The sequence below is a fragment of the Zosterops lateralis genome, assembly GCF_965231275.1.
Source record: "Zosterops lateralis genome assembly, chromosome: 2".
In the NCBI taxonomy this organism is placed as follows: Eukaryota; Metazoa; Chordata; class Aves; order Passeriformes; family Zosteropidae; genus Zosterops; species Zosterops lateralis.
In genome coordinates this window covers 33,832,351-33,849,472 of record NC_139763.1, presented here as the reverse complement: position 1 = coordinate 33,849,472, position 17,122 = coordinate 33,832,351, and the positions used below count along the sequence as shown (strand labels likewise).

General features: G+C 36.3%; 1 protein-coding gene across 6 annotated transcripts in view; it reads left to right on the top strand.

The window, feature by feature from the left end:
• Positions 1–17,122, top strand: part of HERC2 (HECT and RLD domain containing E3 ubiquitin protein ligase 2) — a 102,987-nt gene that overhangs the window by 31,155 nt on the left and 54,710 nt on the right. For all 6 annotated transcript variants that reach the window (XM_083855537.1, XM_083855535.1, XM_083855538.1 and 3 more), the window contains 26 exons: positions 83–193; positions 501–672; positions 1,226–1,399; positions 2,015–2,203; positions 2,824–2,975; positions 3,809–3,966; positions 4,401–4,514; positions 5,830–6,081; positions 6,959–7,152; positions 7,674–7,874; positions 8,535–8,763; positions 8,838–8,962; positions 9,360–9,538; positions 10,484–10,668; positions 11,019–11,174; positions 11,437–11,622; positions 12,459–12,629; positions 12,736–12,839; positions 12,950–13,100; positions 13,710–13,924; positions 14,797–14,929; positions 15,026–15,153; positions 15,276–15,471; positions 16,068–16,204; positions 16,712–16,885; positions 16,976–17,112. In XM_083855537.1, coding sequence (XP_083711663.1) covers positions 83–193; positions 501–672; positions 1,226–1,399; positions 2,015–2,203; positions 2,824–2,975; positions 3,809–3,966; positions 4,401–4,514; positions 5,830–6,081; positions 6,959–7,152; positions 7,674–7,874; positions 8,535–8,763; positions 8,838–8,962; positions 9,360–9,538; positions 10,484–10,668; positions 11,019–11,174; positions 11,437–11,622; positions 12,459–12,629; positions 12,736–12,839; positions 12,950–13,100; positions 13,710–13,924; positions 14,797–14,929; positions 15,026–15,153; positions 15,276–15,471; positions 16,068–16,204; positions 16,712–16,885; positions 16,976–17,112 — 4,323 coding nt within the window. The remainder of the gene's footprint in view (positions 1–82; positions 194–500; positions 673–1,225; positions 1,400–2,014; positions 2,204–2,823; positions 2,976–3,808; positions 3,967–4,400; positions 4,515–5,829; positions 6,082–6,958; positions 7,153–7,673; positions 7,875–8,534; positions 8,764–8,837; positions 8,963–9,359; positions 9,539–10,483; positions 10,669–11,018; positions 11,175–11,436; positions 11,623–12,458; positions 12,630–12,735; positions 12,840–12,949; positions 13,101–13,709; positions 13,925–14,796; positions 14,930–15,025; positions 15,154–15,275; positions 15,472–16,067; positions 16,205–16,711; positions 16,886–16,975; positions 17,113–17,122) is intronic.

Sequence of the window (17,122 nt, the reverse complement as noted above, 5' to 3'; positions counted from 1 at the left end):
CTTGGGGTGCTATAGATGCTTTTGGTAAGCTATTGTGTGTTATTTCTCCTTAGTTAATGTATATTGTTTGACTTTTAAATAGAGATGTGCATGGAGCTCCCAGTACCAAAGGGCCAGGAAACATTCCTTTGCAAGACCAGCACTTGGCACTTGCCATATTGCTCGAACTGGCAGTGCAGAGGGGTACACTAAGGTGAGAAGCACAAGCACCATGATTTTTAAAAATCACTGTTGGAACGGGCTGGCAGTCTTCAGTTTTCGTGGATTTGGGTTTAATGTAGTAATTGTGGTTCAAAGCATATGCACCTTTTCACTCGGGCAGTGATTGAGACCTAATACTATCTAGATTGCAAAATACATATCATTTTGAAAATCTGTTTAAAACAGAAAGCCCTGACATCCAGTTTTGCTAAACTTCAAAATGCACAGATTGTATGGATAACCTAACCCAATGATTTTAGGAATACTTATTAATAGAAGATGTTCATTTCCTCTTTCAGCCAAATGTTGTCTGCAGTTATGTTGCTGCTTCAACTTTGGGATAATGGAACCAGGGAAACGGATAATGAGCGATCTGCACAGGGAACAAGTGCACCCCTTCTACCTTTGCTGCAAAGATTTCAGAGTATAATATGTAATAAAGACATGCCCAATACTGAGGAAGAGATTCAGGTACTTATTCTTGGATTATTTGAAAGGGGCATTGTGTTGGAATCAAATTTCATTTGCCTAGCTAAAAAAAAATCATAAAATTATTAAAACAAAATTGGTGGTGGAGTTTTCCATGTAAGATGTTTGGTTTTTATGTGAACATTTGAGTTTCTTTGAGGTAGGGGAAAGAGTGTCACAGCATGATTAAGGGTAAGCGTCGTGTTTTATAGTTAATGCTGATGTGTTAATGAACTTAGACAAACTTTTCTGTATATTTGGATTGGTTTTGTGTTTAAAATTAATTGAACTATGACTTTTAGTCAATATTACTGAGGTTAATAAAACATAATAAATCAATTTTATTATGCCTGTAACTTTGTTATATACACAATCTCTCTGTTTTTTCAACATTCATGTTTAAAATTTTTCTCTAATGCAAAAAAAGGGATGTGCAAAGTTAATTAATTTTCTCTTACTCTTGTGCAGGTAGTCATCTTGTCTAAACTTTATTTTGTATCTATGTGTGCAGTCTCATAGATGTACCTCAGATGTTTTCCTGACTGCTCTTTTCCAGCTCCTGACTTACCCTCTAAGTCCAAATGAAAGTTTTCTGAGGTATCTGACTTTGCCACAGGACAATGAGCTGGCGATTGATTTGAGACAAACAGCTGTGGTGATCATGGCCCATTTAGACCGCCTTGCCACCCCATGTATGCCTCCACAGTGTAGCTCTCCTACATCTCATAAGGTAATTGTTTGCAGTATCAAATACAGTAGGATGTTTTCCCTAAAAGTATAACTGAATTTCAGAATGCAAAGAAAACAGCTTCTAAGAATCTTCAAATCCCTTTCTGATTTTCACAACATAACCCTGAGTTCCAAAATTTGTCTTACTTGTGTAACATTACATCAGCCCTTTTTCAATGAAGCTTGGGGTGTAATTTTATGGTTTATGAACCATTCTTTCTTACCACACTATGGCTAATTCTGCCATATTTTGAGCTGTTCCTTGTGTTTCTCAGAGTAAACTCCCAACACCAGAGGTTATAAAAGTTGGGAGTGTGAGGTACTAAAACAATAAAAGAAAGAAAAAAGTAAATGCCAAACTTTCCAATCTGAAAAATCTCTGAATCTCTTACATACTTACTGCTCATTTAGCACCAGACTGAACTGAATATGATGCATGCAAGTCTTTATTTTTGGTATCTTCTAATTAGATAGGTTTTTTTGGCTATTGGAAAGAAGGACGGTCTCAGATTTGAATATTTTTGGCGTAGAAAGGTTTTAAAAATAATTTGGTCTGTGGATTTTCTTAAGCTGTGTGTTTCAAAATTTAGTACTTAAAGAATTTCTTATTTCCTAGGGATCATTGCAAGAAGTCATTGCTTGGGGATTAATAGGTTGGAAGTATTACGCTAATGTGAGTGGTCCAATTCAGTGTGAAGGACTGGCCACCCTCGGTGTTGTACAGGTTGCTTGTGCAGAGAAACGTTTTCTGATATTATCTAGAAATGGAAGAGTTTATACTCAAGCATATAACAGCGATACTCTGGTGAGAGTTTTTTATGTGTCTTTAAAAGTTTGCTCTGTATTACTTTGTAAGTTTCCTCTTGTAAACATTTACAATTTCTTAGGAGAGTAGATGAGTGAGCTTTCTGTACTGTTGTATTTTTGTGAGCTTTCTGTACTGTTGTATTTGAACTTGCAGCAATAGTTGGGTTTGTCTCTTGGGTTGATTTGATGAAAAGCATATGGATTTTGTAATTTCTATCAGGCTAGAGGTTATGGATACCATGATAATTGCTTTTATTGATATGCTGGCCTTGGTGACTTCAGAAGTTGGCAGATATTAAATGGATTTTACTTTAACTGTGTCCAAGCTGTGTAGCTTCTCAAACAAAAAGATACTGTAAGTAGAAGCCTTTGTCACTAAGGTAGCCTGTAATGTTAAGATAAACACCATTTTCATATGTACTGAAGACCTAGAATAATGGGAAAAATAACTTCAAAGCATTGCTTTTGTCATATTTGACCATATTTTTCTTCATACCTTCACCTCGTTAATTTGAGAGCAAAGTTTTGATAGAAATGGAAATAGGAAAACTGTGCTTAGCTATGTGATGGAAAACGTCAGCAGATTTTGTAAGCATTTTGCTTTTGTTTGGTTTACAGGGACCACAGCTGGTGCAGAGTCTAGCTTCCAGAAATATTGTGAAGATAGCAGCACATTCAGATGGGCATCACTATCTGGCTTTGTCAGCAAATGGTGAAGTTTTCTCTTGGGGCTGTGGAGATGGTGGAAGACTAGGTCATGGGGATACAGTGTATGTATTGAAAATAATCATAACATTTACTTGCAAGTGTTCTGAATTCATAGCAAAAAATATTTTGTTGTGTATGTAAGCAATGTTCAGCATTTGACATTTGGCTCTATTACTGAATAGAACTTGCATTCTCCCTGTGTATTTTCTCTGTCTAGAATATTCTCAGATCTCTATTATTGATACTTTCTGAAACACTTATCGGTGAAGGGTGTATTAGTGAGCAGTGTTATTAGGCCTTTTTATTAATGGTTTTATGAATCTAGAGCACATTTTCTCTGAAATGTTGACTCACATGTTGGAGCAGGCTCATTACCTTTTATGCAGTTGTGTTGTACATTATTCCATTTTTACTGGACATAACCCTCCTGCTTTTGTGTAGAAGCAGTCTCCTACAACATTATTATACAGGGTGTGTACATCAATACATTTTAGAGATAAAGTGCGTTCCTCCAGTGCAGAATTCCCTCTAAAGCAAGAGAGGGACTACACAAGGGTTATCAGTGTCATGAAATTATTGGTGAGATACAGTAATTAAAGGTAATAATTTTAACAATAGACAAATTAAAGGTAGTGTTTTTAACAGTAGACAAACATTTCTAAAAAATGTTGCACAAACTCGGTTGAAAACAAGTTGCAGTTGTTAGACATTCCTTCAGTGGTTTGTATGTTGAACAATTTGGATTTAATTTTGGCTTCTAGTTATATTTTGCTGCTTCAGACTAATAATAAGCTTTGCAGGTAGAATTGTAGCAATTCTAGTAAGTATGTCACACCTTTTATCAACTACTCATCAAATCACCTTTTGTGAAATATGTCACCTTCTCTTTAAATAGGCCTCTGGAGGAACCTAAGATGATATCTGCTTTATCTGGGAAGCAAGCTGGGAAACATGTTGTTCATATTGCATGTGGAAGCACCTACAGTGCAGCCATTACTGCTGAGGGAGAGCTCTATACATGGGGACGAGGAAACTATGGCAGGCTTGGTCATGGTGAGTTAGTTGTTATCTTCAAAGAAGTTGTTGAAGAATTTAGTGCCTGTTGCAAGTTATCTTTCATCCCACCTAAAGCTGATTTGAGAACCTTATGTGGGTTCATGTGAACTGAAATAATTATGGGAAGGATTGTTTCAAACCCATTAAATTGCCTTTGTGATCTGGAAATGAGCAATTGAATGGAGAAGAAAATTTTGTGGTATTCTCTGTTCCTTTCCTTGTGAAGCTAAGAATATTTCATGGGTTAAATCTTTGTTGGATGTCACAGAAATCATAAGGGAGCTTAGTCCTCATACACAAATCTAAAAACAAAACTAAACAACAACATCCTACACCCACAAAATGAAACACCTAAAAGCAAACAAGCAAAAAAAGCCAAGCAAGAGAACCTGTATGGGTTTTGCTTCTCACAGAACTACTTTGTTTTAAAGGTTCCAGTGAAGATCAGACCATCCCAATGCTGGTCACGGGGCTGAAAGGACTCAAAGTTATTGATGTGTCGTGTGGGAGTGGAGATGCTCAGACTCTTGCAGTTACTGAGAATGGTTAGTAGTAAAACAAAACTCAAAATTTTAAATAAGGTTACCTGTCCTTCCTTTTACCCTGAAGATATTTATACTGCAGATATGCTTATTTCTAGCAGCTTGACTTCTGTAAGAATTTGAAGCTGAAATTCCTTCTGGGGAAATAAGTATGTACATTTATACATTTGCAGAGATATGCAGTATATTCCTTAAGAATATGCAAATATATTGAGTTGTGATATATATATTTCATGTGAATGTATAATGGAAGCACAAAATAAGACATATGTGTGCATGTGTCTAAATTTTATTACTATATAAGTGCAACTATCTCATGTTGTCGTAAGAGCCAGAATTCAGAGTAGGAGACCTGTCTCTGTTAGCCCCTTGGAAGTGTCAAAGAGACGCTGCATGGAAGTTCATCTTTCCAACGTCCCTGACCAAGGTGCCTAGATTTGAAACCTGTATTTCATTATTGCGTAAGGTTAAGCCCCAAAGTCATCTCTTAAAAAGCAGATAGTTCTAAAAAAGCTAGTTTTTGCTTTGAAATATGATGCGCATTATTTAAAAACTGAAATGTTTACTCATACAGGAAATGGAAACCCAGATTTTATCAAATTTTTTTTTTCTCTCTAGTCTCTGCCTTGCATGCTTCCATTGTTTATCAGACAGAATACCATGGGGATTCTGCTTATGCAAGTAGAGAACACAAAAACATCAGAATTTAAAATGAGACTTTCGTTTTGGACATGCATGGGTTTACCCTTCTTGAACCAAAATTTTATTTACTGCAGATGCAGAATGACTTGACTGTTTCTAAGTTCCTACATCAAGACTAAGAGTTAGTAGTGTATTTCAAAAGAACATGATAAATGTGGCGATCTCATTTCATTTTGAGAAATGCTTGAATGATATAAACTGAAAATAGAAATGGGTTTAACAGACAATTTGGCCATTTGATATGGAAAACATTCTATAGGTTCTTATAAATAATAAAAGAAAGCAGTTCTAAACTTGCTTGATTTATTAAAGTAAATCCTATGCTTCGTATATTTTTAAGAAGGACTTTCTGTACACTGATAGATTTTCAGTGCAGGTTATATGTTGCACTTCATATGTTTAGGTTTTTTTCAGCATGAACACTTTTCAAATATTATTCTTTCTTATTGTCACAATCAATTAGAAATTAATTTCTAACTGCTTTTCTTAAAATACAGTTTAAAATTTGTGCTTGTTACAGAATCTTGGATTTTTAAGTACTTAATTGTTAAAACAGATGACTTGATTACGTGAAAAAGGAGTACAATTTTTTTGTTTTCTTTCTCCTGATTTAAAGGCCAGGTGTGGTCTTGGGGTGATGGAGACTATGGAAAACTGGGAAGAGGAGGTAGTGATGGTTGCAAAACTCCAAAGTTGATAGAAAAGCTTCAAGATCTGGACATTGTGAAAGTACGCTGTGGGAGTCAGTTCTCTATTGCTTTAACCAAAGATGGCCAGGTCTACACCTGGGGGAAAGGGGACAATCAGAGACTTGGGCATGGGACAGAAGAGCATGTTCGATATCCCAAACTGCTGGAAGGCTTGAAAGGTAATTATCAGAGTTGGAAATATTCCAGAGCTCTTTCTGTTGTTGGAGCTTTTTACCTGACACAAATGAACTCTACTTTGATGATACCATGTATGTACTCTTGCATATTTTATGCTGGTAGCATTGATAAAGCTAATAACGTGCATTTCCCATCACTTCCGCATTTACACCTACAAGATTTTAGCAGCTTTCAAGACACTATGTTATGACTACTTTAAATGCTGCATGCCTTGTGTTCTCTTTATTCTTATTGCTTTTCTTTTATTAGGTTCACAGAAATGCTTATTTAAAGCAAGTATATTTGCATTGTCAGGCAAATATATATATTATATGCTTAGATTAAGGCAGGTGAATGGAGTAAATGAAAATAACAGACAACAAATAATGTCATTAAGGTTTTGTTTGACTTTTGACTAGTTTGTAATGGAGTGAAAATTACTTCCTTCATTTGTGAGAAACCTGAGGTTCTGGAGGAGGAGATGAGGAAGAAACCTTTTTTATTGCTCTGTCTTTCCTTTAAATTGTTATTCATATATGTTGAATGATCAAAGTGAGAATAACTTTACAGTCTCTCATCATAGATGAGGAGATCTTTAAATAACTCTTTTCCAAAAAAGTTTCTAAGTAGAAGAGTCACAATGTAGAAGATTTTTTTTTAACTTGTAAACTTCTGTACTTGTACTTCTGTCTCTTGATTTGTGCTTTGCTGTACTCTTCAAATCCACTACTGAGGCAGAAATGAGACTCATGACATCCATACGATATGTTCCTAGTTAAACATGGTTGTAATTAGCATAGTTTTCCTTACCTCTGCTATTTTTCTGTCAATGATTGTAATACCTAAATTGTATTTTCAATATCTTAACTTTCCTATCAGGAAAGAAAGTGATAGATGTGGCAGCTGGATCTACCCATTGTTTAGCACTGACTGAAGACAGTGAAGTGCACAGCTGGGGAAGCAATGATCAGTGTCAGCATTTCGATACTTTGCGTGTCACTAAACCAGAGCCTGCAGCTCTCCCGGGATTAGACACAAAGCATATTGTTGGAATTGCTTGTGGACCTGCTCAGGTAGGTTTTATTTCTGAACTATTTGGTTTTACTTCCCACTGAGGTTAGTTCTGTATTCTAATCCAGATCCTTCGCTATGCCATTGCATAACTTTCTGTGTTTTTATTTCTCATTCTGAATAAATGAAGTCTTTGGGGGGAAAAAAAATCTTTTGCAGTTGTTCTGCCAGAAAGAGGTGATTAGCTTTCCCTCTTGGGTGTTCTCAGAAGTAGCTATTACCTGTTTTCTTTTGTCTAGTACAGCAATTGAGGAGATGTCACAGAATGTTTTCTGTGGCAAATTATTGAGGTATCTGGACTGGGTATGACAGCATTGGAAAATGTATTAAAAGAGTTCTGGATCAGTAGGATTTTATTTATGTTTACAACAATGCAAGTAGAGCATTCTTTTCAACAGTTGTGCTGCTATTATTTCCACATCATCTATTACTGGTTGAAGGCAGATTTAGCTTTACACTCTTATCTGTGTCATAGTTAGAAATTAGCTAACTGTGGAACTTTGTATATTGTTTCCATTTATAGAGTTTTGCTTGGTCATCATGTTCAGAGTGGTCAATAGGCTTGCGGGTACCTTTTGTGGTGGATATTTGCCCTATGACATTTGAGCAGCTGGATCTGTTACTGAGACAAGTGACCGAGGGAATGGATGGATCCTCTGACTGGCCCCCTCCTCAGGAAAAGGAGTGTATGGCTGTGGCAACGTTAAATCTTCTAAGACTTCAGGTGCCTTCAATTTCTTACACTTTGAGCAGTCGTTGAGCTGAATGTTTTCACTAAATTGCTTGGATGGAAACTATGATCTGTAATGTTCCTTAAAACACTTTTATTGATTTTTAAAAAGTGAAATAACTACGCTATCATTTTATACTCGTTGAAATTTGACATCTAGTGGTTATTTTTTGTTTTCGACAGCTTCTGGGTTTCATTAAGAATGATCTATAAAAGTGGTATCTTAATGGATTAAGCTTTGTATACTCAGAAATTTTGAGCATTTTAATGAATTTTAAATAGCATTTTTAAAAGTGAATGACCTTTTTAATTGTTATTTGACAGTCACTGAAAATGCGCTATTTTTTCTAGCATAATGTAATGATGCAGAAACAGTTTAGATTTTTCTTTAGGTTTACTTCAGAACTTTGGGGCTTATAGCTACCATTTATAATCTTTGATTATTGGTTTAAATTCAGGATGTAGGCAAGCCAGCATTTCCCTTTAATTTTACAGATTTGCTGGTGAAAGTTTGTATCTTGGTCACTGTGCTTATTCACTTGTTCCGGAAATTACTTTTCCCCATCTCCACCGTGTTGATATCACGTCTTAATTATAATTTGCCTTTTTTTCCCTCTACCTCTTTTTTTTTTTTTTTTTTTTTTTTTTTTCCAGCTTCATGCTGCCATTAGTCATCAGGTGGATCCAGAATGCCTTGGCTTGGGTTTGGGCAGTATCCTGCTCAACAGCCTGAAGCAGACAGTGGTGACACTGGCCAGCAATGCTGGGGTTCTCAACACGGTGCAGTCGGCGGCGCAGGCGGTGCTGCAGAGCGGCTGGTCTGTGCTGCTGCCCACGGCTGAGGAGCGTGCCAGGGCGCTCTCCGCGCTCCTGCCCAGTGCAGGTCGGTCCTCACACTGAACCCTCTTGGTTTGGCCCTTGTGTTTTGACTTCATTCATAGCTTCTTCCATTCTTAGTTTCAGGAAATGAAATGAATGTAAGCCCAGGACGTAGATTTATGATTGACCTCTTGGTGGGCAGCTTGATGGCTGATGGAGGCTTAGAGTCTGCACTGAATGCTGCTATTACTGCAGAAATTCAGGTATGGTTCATCAGCTTTGCACTTCAGGTTCTTCTGCAGGGCACTGGATTTCTTACTTTTATAAATGTAAGAGTAAATGTGCCTTCAGTTGTGAACTGTGTAGGAGCTTCTGGCATGTGTCCACCATGGTTTTGTGGAGTTTCTCTACTCTTTTTTACCTTCACCACCCTCATCCCTCCCTTTGTGTTTCTTTTTACATTATAATTGTTTATAAAAACTGTGCCCATGTGGTTGTTACAGAATATACAATAGACCTTTTTTTTCTTTGGTAGGAATTGCTTCAGTTTTGGTGTAAGTAAAAATAACTTGATCTTATTACCATAAATACTTGTTAGCAAAATATATCATAATCGTAGTTGAAGTTTGTGTGTTTTTTCAACTTGGTTTACTCTTTTAGGATATTGAAGCAAAAAAAGAAGCACAGAAAGAAAAAGAAATTGATGAACAAGAAGCAAATGCATCAACACTTCATAGGAGCAGAACTCCATTGGACAAAGACCTTATTAACACTGGAATCTATGAATCTGCAGGAAAACAAAGTTTACCATTAGTTCAGTTAATTCAGCAGTTACTAAGGTAATCACTTTGAATTTGCCTTTTACTTTTGTACAGAATATGTATTTAGACATTTTATGAACTAGTCAGCTAAACAATGGTTAATTTTGGTTAGCAAATAAAGTCTCTTGCTGGCATTATTAGCTCCTCAGAATTCAAAATATTGAACATTCTTGTAGCTTATCTGTAGTTCTGCTCTGTTATGTTTGCTAAGGAACAATGTTCTATACTAAATGACCCAATTTTTTAAAGACTGCCTTCCTTTTATCGATTCTGATACCTCTCTGAAAGAAGTATCTGAAAGATTTTGTACCAAATATAGGACAAGTGTTTAAAAGATTGTCCTTACAAAGTGTAAAAATAACTGCAAATTTGTTTAGAACTGAGTACTTTGTCCTATTTATTTGGAACTGCCTCAAGGAGACTGCAAGTGTGGAAGAAACCTCAGTTTTATATTCTTGACTGAGAGTTGTGAATGCATGACCAATTAGGGTGCTGAGAACAAAGCTGCTTTATATCAGCCAGAGGAGCTACAGGAGTGCTTAGCATATAGGATGTATAGCAGGAAATAATTATGAGTTTATCAAAAGATTTATTATACTTTTTCACTTAATTGTGATGCCAACCATGTAATTTAATCAATACTGAGACTCTTTTGAGCTATGTAGTGTCATGGCTTTCACTGCGGCCTCTCAGTGAAGATTGTCAGTTTGTGTTTTGTAGTGAGTGATGACAAAAAGCACAAACCTGAGGTATTCTACAAATCCTGTCAACTAAAATGTATCCACAAAACCATTAACTTTTTGAGCACTACAATGCAAAGGAGTGAAGGAAACAGTTTTCTGCATAGAAACATTGCAGACATTTCTTAAATACTTATGCAAAATTGTAGCAAAAGCTTAACCCATGGACTGTGGACTGTCTTCACTCTGAGCTCCCCTTAAGTGATACTTTTAAACCACTCAGGAACATCGCTTCACAGACCATAGCCAAACTGAAAGATGTTGCTCGTCGCATTTCTTCCTGCATGGAGCAAGAACTTTATAGCAAGGAAAGATCTGCTTCACTGGACCTGTTGCTCCGTTTTCAGCGTCTGCTTGTTAGCAAACTTTACCCAGCAGATTGTGTCGGCCAGGTCCCTAATGCATACAGTAAGTTGTGATTTAAAAAATAAAAACAAACAACCTCTGACCCCCTCTCCAATGGCTTTTACAGGATAGCAGTTTCTTTCTTTAGTTTATCTTGTCTCATTTACTGATCTAGTTGGTGTCTCAACAGTGTTTGAAAGTAGTTTATTTATGTTGTTTTCTGTAAGTAAAATTTTTTTGGGGGGTAGGTAATAGGACCTAGAAATAAACTTTAAAAAAATTTTAGAAACGTGTGGTTTCTTAGTGCTAATATCGAGTGGCATAATTTCAGAAGAGCTTGTCAGCTTTTGGAGTTTGTTTCTTAAATATGACTATGTGATGGTTTTCTGTGCTCTTCCTTTATTTTTATACAGGTCCTGATCTCTTAGGTGTTGGTTCTTTACTGAAGAAATACACTGCTCTCTTGTGCACACACATTAGTGATATACTTCCTGTGGCAACCAGCATTGCTTGTACTAGTCATAGGCACTTTGCAGAAGTATCTTGTGTCGTGGATGGAGATTTAACAGGTAGGTTTTTACTTGTTGTCCTCTTTTCTTCCCCTTCCATGGCATTTTAAGACTTTCTTGAAAGTTTTAAATGACTAAGGAGTCAGTTTAATTTTTTGGTTAATGGGAGAGAAGGAGGGAAAATTCAATGAGGAAAGCAAGAACTTTGTACCTGAACCCTAGTTAAAGGCAGAACATATTAATGGTGATTTACTTCTGCAATGCAATGAATGTAGAACCTGAACTAAATGTGAGTATCTTCTGTGGTTGTTTTTTGTTTTAGGCATTCTTCTTCCAGAACTGGTGGTTTCTATAGTGCTACTCCTCAGTAAAAATGCTGGATTAATGCAGGAAGCTGGTGCTATCCCTCTGTTGGCTGGCTTGCTGGAACATCTAGACAGATTTAACCACTTAGCCCCTGGAAAGGAAAGGGATGACAATGAGGATTTAGCATGGCCAGGAATAATGGGTATGAACTTAGCAGCATCTGGGCTCTTTCATAAAGTAACTGTATAAAAATGGTGGCTGTTCATGAACAACTCTCAGGAAGGAAATCCTACTTCACAGTACAAAGTTTCATTAACCAATTTATATGCAAGTCATAAGGCAGTATTTATTTCTGTCAGTATTTTCTTAGGGAAGTTACCTATGGAGGTAGCATTAAGCAGAGTACAGATGCAGGTTTTTTCAAGAAGTAGTTCACATCATTTTGCATTTTGAGTGAGCAAAAGCTGTAGCGAAAACCTGAGCAGTCCATCTAGGCATTTTGTTACTAAATTCTGTCTGTAATACAAGGATGAATAATGTGAAAGCTTTGAAATCAGGAATTTTTATTTTCTCAGGGCACTTCGTAATAGGAGCTGTGTCTGTGGTCAAAAGGGAGCCTTCTTTTATATTAAAATAATCTGAATTTAAGCTGAAATGAAATACACAGCAAATTCCTTGCAGGCAAGTGAGTAATAAAACCAAAGTAATTTGGAGGAGGAAGCGATTAGAGCAGTGGTTTGCCAGAAATCTGATTGTTCTGCTCCACCTCCACACAAAACAGCCATATAGCTGGGCAGTGCTAGGTGACATTAAAGATTAGTGCATAGAAGAACACAGTATTCGGGCAATTTAATTGCACAATGTGTAGACAGGAACATATTAATAGCCACTTTTGCTTCTAAGCGTATAAAATAAGAAGCACCTTTTGAACAGATGTGAAGAATTGGATTAGGCAACCACTAAAAGAATGTTCAGGAAAAAACCCCTTACTTTCTGATTTTCTGTCGATAAGTTCTCTTTTCTATTTTATATGGATAGGTTCATTTTTTACTGGCCAGAGTTGCAGAAATAATGAGGAGGTGACACTTATACGTAAGGCTGATCTGGAGAATCACAACAAAGATGGAGGATTTTGGACAGTGATTGATGGGAAAGTGTATGATATAAAGGACTTCCAAACCCAGTCTTTAACTGGCAGTAGCATACTCGGTGAGAATTTTCATCTGACTTAAAGACACAAATTGCTTTTGTTTCAAAACCAGGTGGAATTAACAGATTTTTAGATACTATATTGACTGCTTCATTCTTTCATTAGCTCAGTTTGCTGGTGAGGACCCAGTGGTTGCTTTGGAAGCTGCTTTGCAATTTGAGGACACACGGGAGTCAATGCACGCCTTCTGTGTTGGCCAATACATAGAGGTAAAAACGTTATTAATGGGTAAATGCTTGCTAAAGTCAAGCACTGCTTTGCTGTCAGATTTCTTGCTGGAGCTCAGTTCTAGCTTAAAATGGCTATTTCTTTTGTGCAGCCTGACCAGGAAGTGATTACAACGCCAGATCTCAGCACTTTGTCATCGCCTCTGATAGACACAGAACGGAATTTGGGTCTTCTCCTCGGGCTGCACGCTTCCTACCTGGCAATGAGCACACCACTTTCACCTATGGAAATTGAATGTGCCAGTAAGCAGGATGTTCTTTTCAGCTTTAATAAGTGATAAATACTTGTCAAAGCATACAAGGAAAAGACAAAGGACAAATAAGTTAACTGAAAATTTAGCACTTCTTTAGTCTTGATATCTTCTGTAAGAGTTCTTTATTCTTAATGTTAACTACCACGCTTACCAAGATCCCAGTAATTTAGGAAGATTTAAATAAGGATTAGGTAATTTTGAGAAATTGAATTTGACATTTCATAGTATGCAACATAAAATAGAAAACGATGCTACACAGTTTCCTATCTCACCAATTAGTTATCAGTTAAGAGTGCCTGGATCATGTGGTGTTGGATGTTTTCTTATTGGGTGTCTTGGTTTGGTGAATAGAAGGTGTAATTCAATATAAATAGCAGGAAAATTGCTAAGGCCCTATATCCCTAAACATATGATGGCTGCCCTGTTAGTTAATTGTTTCTTGGTTACAGAACCCTTTCTTTTCCTGTGAAAAAAGTTTCAGCAAATGAGAAACTTCGTAAATGTTGTTGAAGCCTGTGAATGCATTTTATTAGAGGAAATTGAGTCTTGGTAGCTTAGTCTTTGATCAGAATATTCACTCATGTTTTCTTTATTTTAGAATGGTTGAAGTCATCGATCTTTTCTGGAGGCTTGCAGACTAGTCAGATTCATTACAGTTACAATGAGGAAAAAGATGAAGACCATTGCAGTTCACCTGGTAACACTACCCCAAATAAATCAAAGCTATACACACATCGATTAACTTTGAGTGACCATTCACAGCCCTTTCTCCAAGCTATTGCGGATAATAATATTCAGGATCACACTGTGAAGGTAAGCCCTCAAGTAATTCTGTGCACAGACACTGTTTCTGAAAGGTGGTGGTGGTGGTGTTGAAAATTCTCCAAAGGTTATAACAAAACAATTGAAAAAGCTATTTCAGAATTACTTCTTGTGAAAGGAATGTTTGAGTACTACTAATGGATAAAATGTGTGTATTTTACTTAATAGCACAACAGTATGTTATTTCTTCAGAATTTTTGAGTGGGAGAACTAAAAAATTTGAATATTCTTACAAAAAAAATTAGTAATGCATTACTTCTCCTGTCAGGTTTCAGTAGCATTGGGAGATCCTGCTCACCTCTAGTTGAACTAAGATGGAGTTTTTTTTCAAGATGCAAATGTATTTTATGTTTCAGATTCACGTATGCCTTTATCTTAAAATCCCTTTGGGCCTTGAGGTTCAGGTTGCAGTTGTGGATATTATGAAAAAACCCTGTGATTTACACTGATCACTATCTTCTGTAAAACATTCAGATTTTCTAACCCTCTAAGTTCAGCTCCTTTATGAAAAAAACCCCAAATAGGTCTTTGGGAATTTTGATAATGATGAATGATGATTTATCAGAAGACAATTTAAAATTGTGTTAGGTGACCTGACTATCTCATGAAGTGATCAAAACAGTAGCAGCTTTATTCCTTGAGTCATGTTGCTCTTCATACAGGAGGAAGGATTTAGGGTATTTATAGTATTGGGTTCTAGTTGCTGTGTGTTAAATTGCACATACTGTGTATTGTATCACAGGAACGTTAGTTCAGATTGTGGAGATGATTCAGTGTTATTTAAGTGCTGCCTGTGGTATTTTGAATCCTTGCATTGTATTTTAAAACCGAAGTTAAACAGAGGCTGTTGTGTGTTTTCTTAGGACTTCTTGTGTCAAATAGAGAGATACTGTAAACAGTGTCACTTAACAACACCGATCACATTCCCTCCTGAGCATCCTGTGGAAGAAGTAGGACGTCTGTTATTGTGTTGTCTTCTAAAGCATGAAGATTTGGGTAGGTAGGCTTGTGGTGTGTTTGTTTTGACCAGTTTAAACTCTGCTACGGATGGTTTTGGAAATGCATATTCAAACATTGTCTTTTCCCATTAAGGTCATGTAGCACTGTCTCTTGTTCATCCTGGTACCCTTGGAGTTGACCAGGTAAAGCACAAAACCTTACCAAAATCTGTAGTGGATGTGTGTCGTGTTGTCTACCAAGCAAAATGCTCACTGATTAAGGTAAGCCTCTTAGCTGCTGATGTTAAGATTAATTTTCATTTGAAGTGTTTTATTGAGAAGTTATATATTGTTCATTTTATCGTGTATTATACAATAATTTGATCTTTTAATGTCTTTTGTAGACACATCAGGAACAGGGGCGTTCTTACAAGGAAGTTTGTGCTCCTGTCATTGAGCGTTTGAGATTCTTATTCAATGAGCTACGTCCTGCAGTTTGCAATGATCTCTCTATAATGTCCAAGTTCAAACTCCTTAGTTCCTTGCCCCGATGGCGAAGGGTAGCTCAGAAAATCATTAGAGAAAAAAGGAAAAAAAGAGGTAAGGCAGAATTAATGTTGTATTCTCTTTCAAACAGAGAAAATCTGTCTTATTTCAAGGTTTGCTGCTATATGAGACTCTCCTTAGATAAAGCATCAAAGCAATTTGCTTTCTGCTGCTTTTTCATAAGATTTCCTAAACCAGTGGTTGCATGTTAGATCTTACAGCAAGAACTGGCAAACAAAAGCGTCAAGTTTAGTTGAGGAGTGTTTCTTCATGTTCCAGTGTATTAAAAATGATCCTTCAATATCAGACCCTCTGAACTGGTTTTAGTAACATTCCGCTGGAAGTGACATCTTTTTAGAAATCATATTTTATGCAAGTGTAGTCAAACAGTGATTTAACTGGAACTAAATTAATGTTGTGAACAGACACCAAAGGACTTTTCCAGTTTGTCCTTAAAGATAAAAGCATATTGCAGGTAATACCAGAGTTAATTTGGTAATAGTTGGACATAAAGTCCACCAAGAATACATTTCCATTTTATTATAGACAGATCTTAAGTATTCTGTGTGCTTAGGTTATCATGCAAACCTTTTTAAAAATGCTGTAAAACCTAATCAGACTGCATGAAAAAATAATACTTTTTTTTATAGTGCCAAAAAAATCTGAATCTGCTGATGTAGAAGAATCCAAAATAGGAAATGAAGAGAGTGATTTAGAAGAATCTTGTGTGGTACCTCACAGTCCTGTACCTATAGATAAGAAGCCCATACCAATCAAATCACCCAAGGTAGGATATCAGATTTTGAATCAACCTTGTCAATAAAAATAACAAGAGAAAAAAGAGTAAGCTAAAGCATGATTGCTGAACTTAACATTTAATATTCTGATAATGGTGTTTAGGATGTATAATTAAGTGTGACATGTTGTTTCAGTGAAGCCTGGAATGATTTTTAAAAATAAGGTTATACTATGTATTTAGCATATGTAAAGATACCGTCTCTAATATTTAAATTATTGATGATCTTGGGTAATGCTTAATTTTAAAATAAAATGTTGTGATGGCTTACTTCCACCTTTTTTGAACATTAACTCATTTGAAATTTTATGTAGCAATAATAAAAAAGATAATGGGTTAAAATAATACTGAGCTCTTGCCTGACTTTGAATAAGTTTTCATTTCCCCCCCAACACCCCCAGTATTTTAAATTTGGAATTTTTTTTTGCATGAAATAACTTTTCAATAATTTAAAAATTGTTTTAAAAAGTTTTAACATGCTACCTACTTGTTCTGCAGGATAAGTGGCAGCCAATTTTGAGTACAGTTACAGGTGTCCACAAATATAAATGGCTGAAGCAAAATGTTCAAGGCTTGTATCCACAGTCTGCCCTCCTTAACACCATTGTTGAATTTGCACTTAAAGAAGAGCCAGTAGATGTAGAAAAAATGAGAAAATGTTTATTAAAACAGGTAACATGAACGAAAATGTGCCACTTACATAATTATGACAGTTATTAGCAGTTTACATAAGTATGACAATTTGTTTTTTCTCTTTGACAGTTGGAAAGAGCAGAAGTTCGTCTGGAGGGAATAGACACTATTCTGAAATTATCAGCTAAAAATTTTTTGCTCCCATCTGTGCAGTATGCTGTGTTCTGTGGATGGCAGAGGCTTATTCCAGAAGGAGCCAATATAGGGTAAAACTTC